At 36.5% G+C, this 14,088-nt stretch overlaps 1 protein-coding gene across 2 annotated transcripts in view; it reads left to right on the top strand.

Annotated features, from left to right (window-relative positions):
- Positions 1 to 3,353: 3,353 nt before the first annotated feature.
- The window catches only part of LAMA2 (laminin subunit alpha 2), a gene marked incomplete at both ends in the record, with an annotated part of 514,626 nt that continues 503,891 nt past the window's right edge, over positions 3,354 to 14,088 (top strand). For both annotated transcript variants that reach the window (XM_084228925.1, XM_084228924.1), the window contains one exon: positions 3,354 to 3,468. In XM_084228925.1, coding sequence (XP_084085051.1) covers positions 3,354 to 3,468 — 115 coding nt within the window. The remainder of the gene's footprint in view (positions 3,469 to 14,088) is intronic.

Raw genomic sequence — 14,088 nt, 5'->3', positions numbered from 1 at the left:
CTAAAAATTCGGAGGAAGCAAAGATTTCTGATATTCAATAGAGTATTAAGCTCAAATGAAAAACTATGTTGAACTTTAATTAAGAAAAAATTAAACAGTTCAGCTCTTGGCAAGTAGTCAAAAAACTGAAAAGTCAAGTCATAGACTGAGAACAATGCACTATATTAAGTATATTTGCCAAAGAACTTTTCTCCAGACAATACTCAAATCTTACAACTAATAATAATATGACAAAGCAATTAGGAAAAATTAACAAAAAAATCTAACAGATATTTTACAAAAGAAGTAATAGAAATGGCCATTAAATCCATGAAAACATTTTCAACATCATTAGAGAAATGCACTATCATTAGAGATACCACTATGGAACAATTGGTCGTTAAAATTAAATAATATTACCTATGGGTAAATATGTGGAGAACCTACAAGTCTTTCTATGTTGCTGGAGGTATATAAAGTGGTATGACCATATTGAAATGCAGTCTAAGTTTCGTATAGAGTTAATACCAAACAACACAATAACATTACTTCTAGGAATTAAGAGATATAGACCTATGTCCATATAAACATTGTATTCAAATATTCATAGCAACTCTATTCTTAGCAGTTAAAGCTGGAACAGTCTAAATGTATTTCAACAAGTAAATATACAAACATTTGTGATATTGATATGTCCATACATAGAATACAATTAAATAATGAAAAGAAATATATAAAGTAACAACTTGACTATTCCTCTAAAACATTGTTCTGAGTGAAGGAAACTGTATGCTAAAGGTTATTATTGTATTATTTCCTTTGTATGCGATTTGAGAAAGTGAAAGTAATCTGTAATGTCAGAAATCAGATCAGTGATTGTTTCTGGGATAAGAGTTGGGGGATTTACTGCAAAAAGACAGAAAGAAAACTGTTATAATTATAAAAACAGACTATATTTATTGGGATAATTGTCAAATGGATTTTGCATTTTTTTTTAAGATTTATTTTATTTATGCAAGTGCTGGGGTACAGGCCAGATGCATGGGAGGTTGAGAGGATTCACCAGAGACAGAGCGGGGAACAGAACAGGCAGACTGATGAAACACACTGCTGAGGGGAGCAGCGGGCGAGAGAGGAGAGGTCTGCTGTGCCATGTGGGATTCTCGCCTTGTGGGATTCTCGTAGGCCCGGATCGAATCTGCTCTGCAGAGGCTGCGAACAGCTTCACAGTGTGGTGCTCAACCTCTTGTGCCACCAGGGAGGCCCGGATTTTGCATTTTTTAAACATATCTAATGGGTACATTTATTTTACGTACATTGTGCCTCAATTAGGTTTATTTGAAAAAAAAATTATAGCTCTGATAATACAGTATTAAAATTTTGGTTAAATAATTTTACATTATTTCCCCCGTGTTGAATAAAAGATGTGGAGTTGACAACAGAGATTATAGTATTATCTTAAGACTTGGGCCAAAGTCCACGTTGGGATCTCCACAATTTGGAACAAAATAAAGTTTTCTAGTACTAATATTAACCAACCTAAGTAAGATAAAAAATATTGAGGGATATTCTTTCACTTCAGCAAATTAGCCAAGGGTTCTCAATCAGTCCTATAAGGAACAATAACCCCTTTTTTTTTTTTTTTAAAGATTTATTTATTTTATTTATGCAAGCACTGGGTACAGTCAGAAGCGCGGGAGGGTGAGAGAATTCACCAGAGCCAGAGCGGGCAGCAGAGCAGGCAGAGGGACCGAAGTACACTGCTGAGGGGAGCAGCGGGCGGCAGGAGAGGTCTGCGCGCTATGTGGGACCCTCCTCCGGTGGCCGGGGAGCGGCCGGGGATCGAACCGGCGCTGCAGAAGCCGCGGGCAGCTTCGCAATCCAGCGCTCAACCGCTGCGCCACTGGGAAGGCCCGGAACAATAACCCTTTTAACTAAAAAGACATAGATAATATAATCTAAATTCAATATAAAGTTTTAAATATCAATTTAACTCTTAAGTATAAAATAAAAAGGAAAAACGTCATCTACACAAAACAATATATATTTCAGTATTTGAGTGCTTGGGTAAAACCATCTTGGAAGGCAAAATGCAGTAGAAGCCATGAATACCTATTCCCAGAGTCACCCTAGTGTAACAAATAGGGTGTCAATATTGTCCTGGAGAAAACACCCTGAGCAGCCTTGTTATCAGTAATGTGTATTTCTGAAATGGCATACAAATCTTGCAAAAGCTCGAAAACCATGCCAAAAATCTTGTTTACGTACAAAATAGACACAAATCAGGTTTCAAATATAAAGTAAGGTTTTTTACAGGAATGCATAGTGATCAGAAGTTAAGTATATGCCTCAGGGCTCTAAGGCCAGGAGTACCGCTATATCACTGAGTAAACCCAGACATTTGCAAGTCTTAGAACCACCCAGCAAGGAGCTCTTTCAAACTTTACTAGAACCCCTGCCCCTATAAAAAACAAACACAAAAGGAGCAGTCATCCTAATGGTGGAGTACAAAAAAAAAAAAAAAAAAAAAAGAAACAAACAAAAAAACCAACCAAACAAAAAAACCCTGCAAAAATTCCCTTGTGTTAAAGGGAAGAAATGGACTGGAGGACATGAAATTTCCAATCTGAAAGGAAACAATCGCAAAGGCCTTTTATCCTCTTTAAATGAATGTTTCCCAACTGAACTGAAACCTAATTTTAACCTTTAGATTGGTCCTAAACATTACAGTGGAGCAAGGGGCCTTGTATTACTCTGCCCTTCCTTGTTACCCACAGTCTATGAAGCACTGGATGTCCTGACTTGCTTTGCAGTGTCCTTACAGCCCATCTTCTGTCCCCCTCCCTGGTAACTTAGCCTTCCAGGCCTTGGGGACCATCCTGTCTCCAACGTGGACACCTGGAGACTCCGCCTGCACACAATTTTGACAGACCAGGAGGTGCACCTACCCCGCTTTGGTCAAGTTCCTTGTGCAGAATGTTCACGATTAATGTTTACCATATGCAGGGATTTCATAGACCACAAAGTGCTTTCATGCCAATTACATCCTTTTAAATTAAAGAGGTTCAGCCAACAGATCCAGCTTAGCAGTGATTCCCTCTTAGAGGGCGGGACGCTCTAAGAAGGGCCTTTTTCACGTAGGACCCTTTAAGGGCCTGAGCTTGTCTTCTGCAGGGTGAGTGCCTGGGAAGGGGCGGACGGGGGAGTGTCCTCTTTCTTCCCCCACCCTCGGGGCTGTTGAGCCAAAACTAGTGCGGGCTGTCTCCTCCTCTTCTCCAGCAGCTGCTGCTCCTTGGGCTCACAACCCCAGGCCGGGGCCAGGCGGCAGCGACTCCGCAGGCTCCTGGGAAGTGGATCCGCTCCGGGCCACCGCGATGCCAGGAGTCGCCGGGGTCCTCCTGGCGCTGCTGCTGAGCGGAGGCGTCGGGGGCGCCCGGGCACAGGAGCCTCAGCAGCCGCCGCGGCAGACGCAGGCGCATCAGCAAAGAGGTACAGTTGAGGCACGGGCTCTAGGTTGCATCCTGTGTGGGGGCCGGAGCTTCCTCATCGGTTCCTGCCTGGGACAGTGACTGGCCCGGGATGGCTGTTTGCTTTGCCCTTCGGGAGTGCGTTTTGGGGCAAGTGGGGCTAGCTAATCTTGATGCAAGTTCATGTCCAACTCCCTAATGGTGTGGAGGGGAATTGCCTGTCTACCCTCAAAAGGGCTTGAAGCATTTTTCATTGTTCATTCCTTTGTGAGAGTTGTTGTAATTTATACCCTGCCAACTGATTTCCAGAATCTTTCCAAGAGGCAAACTTTTAACCAGTTGGACAAAAAAAAAAAAAGAAGTCTCTCCAAATTAGATTCCATCCCTGCAGAGAAAGTTTCCTTTGCTGTGTGCTTCATCTTGGAACTTTATGGAGGGCAGCTGATACTTTTTCTTTATTTTAAGGGACTTTGTTTTCAAGTAATTTGAACAGGGTTTGGAAAATAGTTAAATAAGGGGATTTTTCCCCCCTAACAAGGGCGCCCCCAGCATTACCTTTTTAATCACGTCCTATTACAGGTATTTTATTTTATTATTGTGAAGTAGATCCTTTTGCATAAATACAAAGAAGACTTTTGTGTCATCTGTATTTTAATTGAGACCATCGTGACCAAATATACACTTGAGGGGACACTGGAAAACAGTTGTGTTTAATATAACAAAGTATTCTCTTCAGAGTGCCTCAATGTTTATATGCATATCATTTCTGACTCTTGGGATTCTTTGAAGAGTTACTTTATGATCATGAATTTTAAAAGAAGCACATGAGCAGCATTTTGAAACATAATTTGTGATGCATTATTCCAGCAAACATTTTTGTAAGTTGGAAAACATGTATCAAAGTAAAAAATATTTAAGAAATACTTGAAGTTCGGTTTTAAATATCAAAATATTTACCCTGAGTACAAAATCTGGAAGTTTGTAGCTTTTGAAAGTTTTGATGAGGTTGAATATGCCAGAGTTTTGAAATATACTTCTCCCTTTTTCAGTGAGCTGGAATAAAGCTCTGGCTCACAGCTATGAGAATTTTTTATTCTTAAAACCTAACATTTCTAGCAGTACTTTTTCATTTAAAGAAGTGTGAAAAAATACCCTAAGTGCCTTGCTACAATAATAACTCCCTGATTAAAATTCCTAGAATAAAAATGACCTTAAGTTCACTGTGTAACTTTTTTTTCCCTATTTTTGCTCTTCCTTTTCTAAGAGGCAAAATGGGGTTGATGTGACTTAATTAATAGACATTTAGAGATAGTGATTTTGAGACTATCTCTGCAACTGATTTTTAAAAAATATTACTTTAAATATTAACCTTGCTCAGTTATATATGTTTGATAATACCTAATACTTTTACGCTGTTAGGCAGCTGGGAGTGAAGCATCCAGGAGGCCCAGTTCTTCTGTTCACTTGGAGGAGTTCAGACTCAGCACATTCGGAATAGGAATCAAGTGGTTTCCTGAAAATTTCCCTAGTGTTCTCCTCACCTTTCCAATTTATTTTCTCCTCTCCCAAACTCCTTCCCTCTACTTTCATCTCTTCTCTTCCTCTTTTTTCTCCTGTTTTTCTCTCTCCCCTTCTTCCATAATTTAGAATAAAATTCACTCCTGATTTTTGTGGTCTATGGTTCAGGCACAAAGGGGAGATGAATGCAGAGACGAGAGTTTATACTGCCATTGTTTGAAGAGATCACTTAGGCTATATATATAAAAAACTCGATGCAAAATAGCCATACTGTAGAGTTAACCATAACTGCTATTATTGTGTATTTTATACATCATTTGTCATTTACTTGTAGTTGTCTCTGGGATAATGGCTGGAAGCTGTTAGTAGTAAAAGTATATATAAAGCATATTTTATACCTTAAATTTGTATAGTGCTTCAGTAATTTAAAATGCCTTATTACATGAGCTTATTTCACCTTCAGGTGAACATATTATTTTTATTGTTCTTATTGAACAATTTAAAAGGCTTTGAGTAGCTGTGACTTAAGTTAATACAACTGTTTATAACTTAATTTTTTACAGAAAGCACTTTTAGCATTGCTTATGATAAATTTCCCCTTTTATGGTACAAAATTTATTTATTTCCATTTACTATGCCAGGTCATTTTTATTTTCTAATGTTGTTTCCTTAAAGCAAGCTCTTAGTGTAGACCATTGGTTATAAGTTTGGCTTATGATAAAAAGTATTTTCTTGGCTCTCATCAGCTTTCTCTTTTTGAGTATACTAGCACTTAGCTTTTTGGTCAGGCACTAATTTTTCAGAATGCATTCAGAATGTTTTTCCTTATAGCGAGATTATAGTTTATTAAGAATATTGACATGAGGTAACCATTTTGAAATGTTGTGATTGCATTCAAATCTTAACCAGATTATTTGTTTTTAATTTTTTTTTCTCTAAAATCTTGTGTAGTCTCTATAGTATACTGAATATAGTAGTATGGATAACTTTGATTTGGCAGGATGATATTCCAAGGAAATTCTTTAATTAGATTTAAGATTGACCAAATAGGAGAATAATATAGTCAAAGCGGCCAAAGAGGGTCTGCATTTCAACAAGGCAGAGGATAAAATCTTTTCCTGCTATTCTTGTGAATAACAGGTGGAAATAGAAATGTAGTGGTAGATAAATTGCACCTGATTAAAAAATAGTTTCCAAAGAATATTGCAGGGTGAATGAAGGTCAGTCTGGAAAAACACCTCTAGTAGTGTGAGACACGGCTCTTTCTGTTCATTTGTCTTGGAAATGGCTTGATGAAATAACATAAAATCCCAGTTTATTGGAAATTCAGGTGGCCCAAAATCAATTCAGATTGGCTAATATGAATAATAACAGATTCAGGAATGTTAAGGGAAGCTATAATCTGGGACAGAACCTTTATGGAGTTGTTCTTATTGTTTGTATCTAGATATTAAATAATTTAACTTGCCCTCTTCTGGATACTTGTATCGTTTATATGTATGAGAATGAGCACAAAGACACACTGGGAAATGGTAGACTGCATTACAGCCAGTTCAGCATGAACTGAAGGTTAACTCACTACAGGAAGGTTAACTTACTTTTCTAAAAAAACACTCAGAAGCTGATGGGTTGGGCTAGAACATATTTGTTTCCTTCATTGACAAATCGATGTAAATTCAGAGGAGGAAGAGTAGAATGGTCAGGAGTCTGCAAATATTTTTAGAGGATGATTATTCCATGTAGAGGTTGTTAATTTGGAGAAATAAAGACATAGGAAATCGTAAATGATATCCTGGGATTTTGGAAAAGATTGCTAAATAGAAAAAAATGGGAAATTGTCCTTTCTAAATTTTGAATTGAGACCCATAGAAGAGTGTACAGAGACAGAAGCATAAGTTCAGGAGGATGGGAGGAAATCTGCTTCCTGCACTCCATTCTTCCCCATTCTGAACTGTTCAGAAATAATTGGGTTGTGTGGAACCACTAACTTCTGGAAATGTCCATGCAGTGCTCAGGTGTACAACTTTTCAGAGATGATTTAGGATGGAAAGCCTCTTCAGAGTAGAAGTTGAGACGCTAGTCCTTTTCCAAGTCCAAATTCTAGTACTACAGTCTATTGTCTTTGGAGTGCATATTTATACTTCTGAATTCTTAAGTGTCAAGAAAATATTAAACACATATGGATGTGTTTTTAGAAGCCTTCTGAGATAAAATTAAAATGTAGTTGAGATGATTCTTACTCATTTTTGGCAAGCCTACATAAAAATTTTTCATGTGAAATTTCTACATCACCATCAAGTGTACAGTTGTAAAACGCCTGGTGTCATAAAATGTGAGAATACTTTATAAATTACCTGAGAACTTTTCAGGGGATTTATTGTGACTGTAAACCTGGTATTAAATTTTGTTGTTGGTTTGTTCACTACATGCTGACCTAATAGTTTAGTAAAAGTGATTCATAACAGATAAATGTATGACAGAGAATAAGAACAAATTCTGCATTGAATGTTAACACTATATTCAATAGGTGTGGTAGAATTTTTTTTATGTTATAAATTTTATATTAGCCTTTTTATTCATATAGTCAATACTTATAAATTGCTTATCAATGATATTCCTAAAATTTTTCCATCCTAGGAATTCATGCAAAATACTGAACTGAATCTATAACAAGATTTGCTAGGAATTATGAAAATTATTGTACATTCTCTGTTCATTCTTTGTTAATTTTCTTCATTACTGCCACATATTCTGTAGTAACTCTAGTCTTTTTTTCTTTAAATAGAATTATTTTAAAACTGCAATAGATATTCCAAGAGTTCTACCCAAATATGACTACTATGAGGAAATAATGAGTCTATATTTTTATGGGTGGGATTTGATTACACAGAAAGAAGAATTTTTGAAGTAGATTGGTTTGAAATCCTGGCCCCATTTCTAGGAGAGATGAGAGGCAAGAGATAGCACTCTCTATATGGGTAGGGAGCAATCTATTTTTTTTTTTTTTGCAAAGAAGAACTGGGGTGTAGTCCAGAGGTATGGGGGTAGGGGGATGAGAGGATTCACCAGAGACAGTGGGAGTATAACAAGCAGATTTACTGAAATACACTGCTAAGGACAGCAGTGGGCCAGGAGGAGAAATTTGATCATAGTGGCGATAGCCCTGAGTCTTAACCCTGAGGCCACCAGGGAGAACTGGTAGAGAGCATTCTTAAAGAGCAAAGGAACTTACACACAAGACATGTCTTGAGTGGCCACAAGACACATAGATCTGTACCAAAAATCTTAAATGATTATATAGAAGACTTATCTGGGTTCAGTTATGTATATAGCCGAGGTGGTCACAGTAACACCTTTCTCTTTCAAGGCTACATCATTGAAATGACTGCTAGCATGGAAGTAGTAGACAGAATGTACATTCTGAGGGGAGGAGCAGGGTCAGGAAACTTCAAACGTTTGCATCTATTTCAGGATTGACTGGTGGTCATGGCCTCTCAATGAACTCATTCAAGTAGTAGGATATGGAATTCTTATGCATTTCAACTACATTGTTACAACTATGATTCAAAAAAGTATACTTTTTGGTAGATTTCACATCAGCATTTTCTCAGTCTCCATTTTTCTAAAACAGATCATGTCATTTTTATTCATACATTTATTAAATATTGATTATTCATTGACAATAACTAATATTGCTAGACATTTCATCTTAGACCTCTGAGACTGAATCAGTATTCCTTCATTTGATCTAAATAGATTTAAAAGTGAACTATAAAAAAAGAAAATTCACTTAAAGAAAATTCACTTAAACTTTGTATCAGATTTCATATCTCCTTTCATGATCTGCTTTAGAATTATGAGACATGATTCTGAGACACAATGGAAGAGGAGGATTTGGAACTTAATGGGTTCCAGAATAGGGTGACTGTCTGAATTTTAAAGCTCAAAGGATGTACCAAGTAGAAACTGATTTAAGTCAGCATAACTGTGCTACCATGTGGGTGAAGCATAGCTGGAAGAGTTTCCAAGCAGTATAATAAAAAGAAAAAGGAATTGTGACTCCAGGTCATCTGTCCAGTTTTCTGTAGGTATTTTAGTTAGTAGCTTCAGACTATGTGAAAAGATTGGGAAGAAAGCATTGTAAATTGCCCAAGTGTTTAGCTTCCAATCCAGAAGATTAGGGTTAGGATTTGTGTATCATCACATACACCTTTGAACTGGGTAGCGGGGCATGAACCATGGACAGTAATCCAGTTGTCCTGAATGAGAAAACAGCGTGGAGGTTAGACAAAGACAAATCTCTACTGGCACATGGTTCTCAAGATTCATGTCAGACTCAGTGTATAAGAAGTGGAGACTCATTTCTGGGCTCATTCTTGATAATACAAAGTTCAAATGTCAGAATTTGTGTATGAAATTGCTGGGTTTGTACTATATGTATTCGAATATGGTTAGTGAATGAATGTGTTCAGTGGGTAAAATAGATTCCCCCCAAAAATATCCTTGCTCTGTGGAATTTATATTCTGGTTTGGTGGCAAAGTAGAGACAGAAATAGGATGAATTTATGATGACTAAGTAATATAATGAATACATATAGTATATAGAAAGTAGTGACAGATGAGACCCCAGAATAAACCAATACAGCAGATAGGAAGTCAGGAATTCCAGGAGCAGAGGGAGGCTGGTTGCTATATTAAATATTGTTAAAGATTGACTCACGGAGAATTTTGCACTTGAGCCATTTGCAGGTGACTTGGGAGTGAATCATACAGGTATCAGATAGAAAAGAACTTTAAGTATACGGTACAGTCTTCTAAGGGTCTAAGGCTGGAACATAATAAGAATGATAAAGAAAGGGAGGCTGGATCATTGTAAAGTTTTGCCTTGGAGTCTGAGTGAGGGCACGGTTTTGAAGAGTTCTGAGCAGAGTTAAATGAATGTATAAGATCATAGTTAATATTTCTTTTCTTAAGCCTCCTCTAATCCGCTGGGTTAGAACTATTGTTCCTGCCTCAAATCTCCTATTCATATAGCATATTTTAGTGTCTCCACATTCCGTAATATTCTAACTTAACAGTCTTATTGGTGAGCTGAAGTACATTTTTAAAAATTTCGATTTTCCTTTTGGCGTCACAGTCCTATTCCATGATTAAAAAAGAATATTAAAAACCTCAAAATACCTCAACTATAGTGAATGTCTACCTATCCTTCTGTTTTGCTCCCAGTGTATTGAGAAACAAATTTCTTGAATTAATTTTAACTAAGGTAGATGCTAAAACAAAAATAAGTTATTTCCATATGAACATAGCTATATCCACAAATTCTCTTTGTTATTTCTTTCAATATCAAAACTAAAGTTTAGATGTTATTGCAAGAAAAATGACAAAATGATGTATTGATCTGATGACTTTGTTTATGAAATGAGCTTTGATATGTTACCTATTTTTACAATCAGAAACTTATTCAATGCTCTGTTTCGATTTTTATAACCTCTTTAGGAATTACTGTCTCTCAGTAGCCTTTGGAGTAAAGTAATGCAATTGTGACTTGACTAAATTCTTTCATTTGGAACCAAAGTTAGATGAAGAAAACTGCATAGCTTCTGTCTCTCAATATCCTCTTTTCTCCTTTCCTGCCTCCCTCCCAATCTTTGATTTTCCCTCCCTTTCTTCTTTTTAAATTTCCTCCTTGGTATCCTGCTTCTGAATAAAACATGGCTTTCAAAGAGATGATTCTAACAACTATAACTTTTAAGAATATATATAAAACAAATTGTCATTTAAATTTTTCATCTTATTAAATAAAAGGTACTGATAATTACTACCTGAAGAGAATTTTCAGACATAATCTAAATTTGCATGATGAATTAAAGGCAGATGCTTGCTTGTCAAAGATCTTTTTTTTTAATCAATCAATTAATTAATTAATTAACTTGTTTGTTTTGTTTATACATACACTGGGTACAGTCCGAAGCGCGGGAGGGTAAGAGAATTCACCAGAGCCAGAGCGGGGAGCAGAGCAGGCAGAAGGACCGAGGTACACTGCTGAGGGGAGCAGCGGGCGGCAGGAGAGGTCTGCGCGCCATGTGGGACCCTCCTCTGGTGGCTGGGGAGCAGCTGGGGATCGAACTGGCGCTGTAGAGGCCGCGGGCAGCTTCGCAACTCAGCGCTCAACCACTGCACCACCGGGGAGGCCCAAACTTGTCAAAGATCTTTAATATGGGTCAAAAAAGAAAAACTGTTTTCTAGTATCTAGAATATGAATTTTAATTTTAATTCTAGTATCTAGAATATGAATTTAATTATGCTATTTAGTTTTTATGTGAACATGTAGCATTTATAAAACAATCATAGAGGACAGTCTATTAGTGGCTGTTACTAACACTGTATCCTCTAACTGGTCTAAGTTTTTAGTTCAAATAGTAAGTTCATCTATGCAGATTCTGAGTGATAAAGAACTGAGGAGCTGTATTAGTGCCTGGTGCTCAGGAAAGGCTTCTTGTATGATGCTAGCAATGTTTCTCCAGGCTGGTTCTCTCAATTGACTACTGAGCTTTGTGCTTCCCGAAGGCTCTCTAACTGCATCCTAAGTGCCACATGCTTTAGATTGCTTTAATAGTATCTAGTGCATTGTGAGCAATAACATGTTTATTTACATAGCAGAGCTGTTTAGCAGGTCATTATAATTATATTCATTTTATAGTAGGAAAATTAATGCTTACTAACTCGTTAAGGGCAAACACAAATTTAAATTCTTGGTTGAGAATTAGAAATTAGAATATGTTCCTTTTCCTGATTTTATAGATCCTAAATTTTCATCTCTTTTGTAGTTTTAGATCCTTATTTTTTATAAAATATCATGAAAAAATTGTATCTCCATTTCTGAGTTATGTTGTTTAGTTTGAAATTGGAGATTCACTGGATATTATATTAATATACTAGAAGAATAAGAAATAAAATGTGTGGGCCTCCCTGGTGGCCTAGGGTTAAGTCTCAGTGCTATCACCATAACCACCCACTGCCACTGCCTAAGTTCAATTCCTGGCCAGGGAGCTAACCCACATATGGCGCTGCAGACCTCTCCTGTCTCGCCTGCTGCTCCCTTCAGCAGTGTATTTTAGTGAATCTGCTTGTTCTGCTCCCCACCGTCACCCCCAACACCTTTGGCCTACACCCCAGTTCTTCTATGCAGAAATAAATAAATCTAAGAAAATGTGTAGTCTTTTTTGTTTAAACACACACTAAAACTGCAGAAACACACACACACACACATGCCCCTATACAATTTAAAACTATGCATAAATTCAAAAGTATTCAACACATTTTAGCCTTTAAGATTTTGAATACTGGTCACTGGACTTTAAAAAGATGTTAATTGACTATTGGCTTTTCCAAAGGCACCTTACATAAGTTATTTCAGTAGGCTATACACATAATGGACTTTATCAATAGTATATAAGGAGTTCTCTCGATAATAGTGACTGTATATGTTAGTGAATGAGAAAAGCAAGAACCAAAGTCAAGTACCTAAGAATCAGAGCAAATTTAATCTCAAAATTCCTTCCGAACACTGATACTTATTAATGTCCCCATGAGAAATTTGGAGATACAAAACCTTTAAAGCTCCTCTTTTGGGGTACACAATAACACAAAGTATCAGATGTTTATTTCTCAGAACCAGCGTTTCAGGCAACTCAGCCCAATCAACTCCCCATTCCCCCCAACTCTGCCACTCTGCCAGCTCTGTGTCCAGAGGCATGGTGTGGCAAACATATTGAACACCTTGGGTGGGCTAGGCAGATGAATAAGTAACAGAGCCTTCCCCAGCAGTCTTTGTCCAGTGAGATGTCCTTATGATTCTGAAGCTTTCAGATTTCATAGGTCATTAAAATTTCAAAAATAATTTAAGCCACAGATACAGGGTAGCTAACTTGTAGGAGATTTTTTTTTTTGTTGTTTTGTGGTTGGTATCCTTTTTTGTATTGTTAGGAAAATATTTTTTAAATTGTACATCAAAAAGTAGATCATTATGAAAGATAATCCTTTTATATTGGATAAATGTAACTCTTTAAAAAAAATCCTTCTGAAAAAAAGTAAACACTGACATCTTCATAAAATGACTTAGAACTTCACTTAAAGTTGAACTTCAGTTAAAACAAAATTTTGTAAGCCACAAACATGGAGAGGGTGTGCATGTGTGGCCTCAGTATGTATATATGCAAGTATATCTATATCATTTATAGTTTATCATGCAGTTAATCTATTTAGTGCTTTGCCATTTATTTTTTAAGTCATTAAGTTTTATCAAAAAATCTAGAATAAGGGAATCTGTAATCTGAATTTTTAGAAAAACCCGGTTGCCTTGATAAATGATTATGAACTGTAAAAGAAATTGTAAATAAGATCATTGTATTTCTTCAGTCTGGCAGCCATACCACTAAATTTTTAAAATAAATAATCTCTTTTAAGATGATTGTAACATATTCTAAAGGAGAAAGGAGGGTTAGTAGAATTTGCTATTTCAAATATATTTTTTCTAAAGTCTATAGCTAGCACAGTTTTGTAGTTTATTGTCTGCTATGCCTTTTTCAACTATGAAATGAGACTGAAAGTATGAAAAAGAAGTGAAAGAATGCAATTGTCATTTCAGGTAGCTATTTTGTCTCACTTGATTGTTGTGAGGAGTATATCAGGCAATGCATATAAAACAAGTAACATCAATAAACATGTCTTTTCAAAATGCCTCTAGAAAAATGAAGTAAGTCTAAAAATGTCTTGATGCCAATATATTTGGTGGGTTAAACCAGCATTTTTCCCTCTAGGACCATGTATAACAAACTCAGCTGATGCTGTTTATGGAGGAATTTGCTAGCACACTTGAAAACATGTGTATGAGTCAATTTGTGTTGTGTTTAACTATACTGAATTTCATAGTTTAGCCTACATACACCTTTTTATACTTTCAATTTTTATATATATTCCTCTGTTTTGGAAATAACTGAAGAGTAGAAAAAGTGTGGATTTAGGTGATGGCCAAATTGGATTTACAGTGATGTTACAGCTTTTTTTTTTTTTTTGCTGAGAGCAAAATTCTGAGTCAATAGAGTTTAAATTACCTGTTAAT

The sequence above is a fragment of the Talpa europaea genome (assembly GCF_964194135.1).
Source record: "Talpa europaea genome assembly, chromosome: 2".
Lineage (NCBI taxonomy): Eukaryota > Metazoa > Chordata > Mammalia > Eulipotyphla > Talpidae > Talpa > Talpa europaea.
This window is presented reverse-complemented; position numbering and strand designations above follow the sequence as displayed.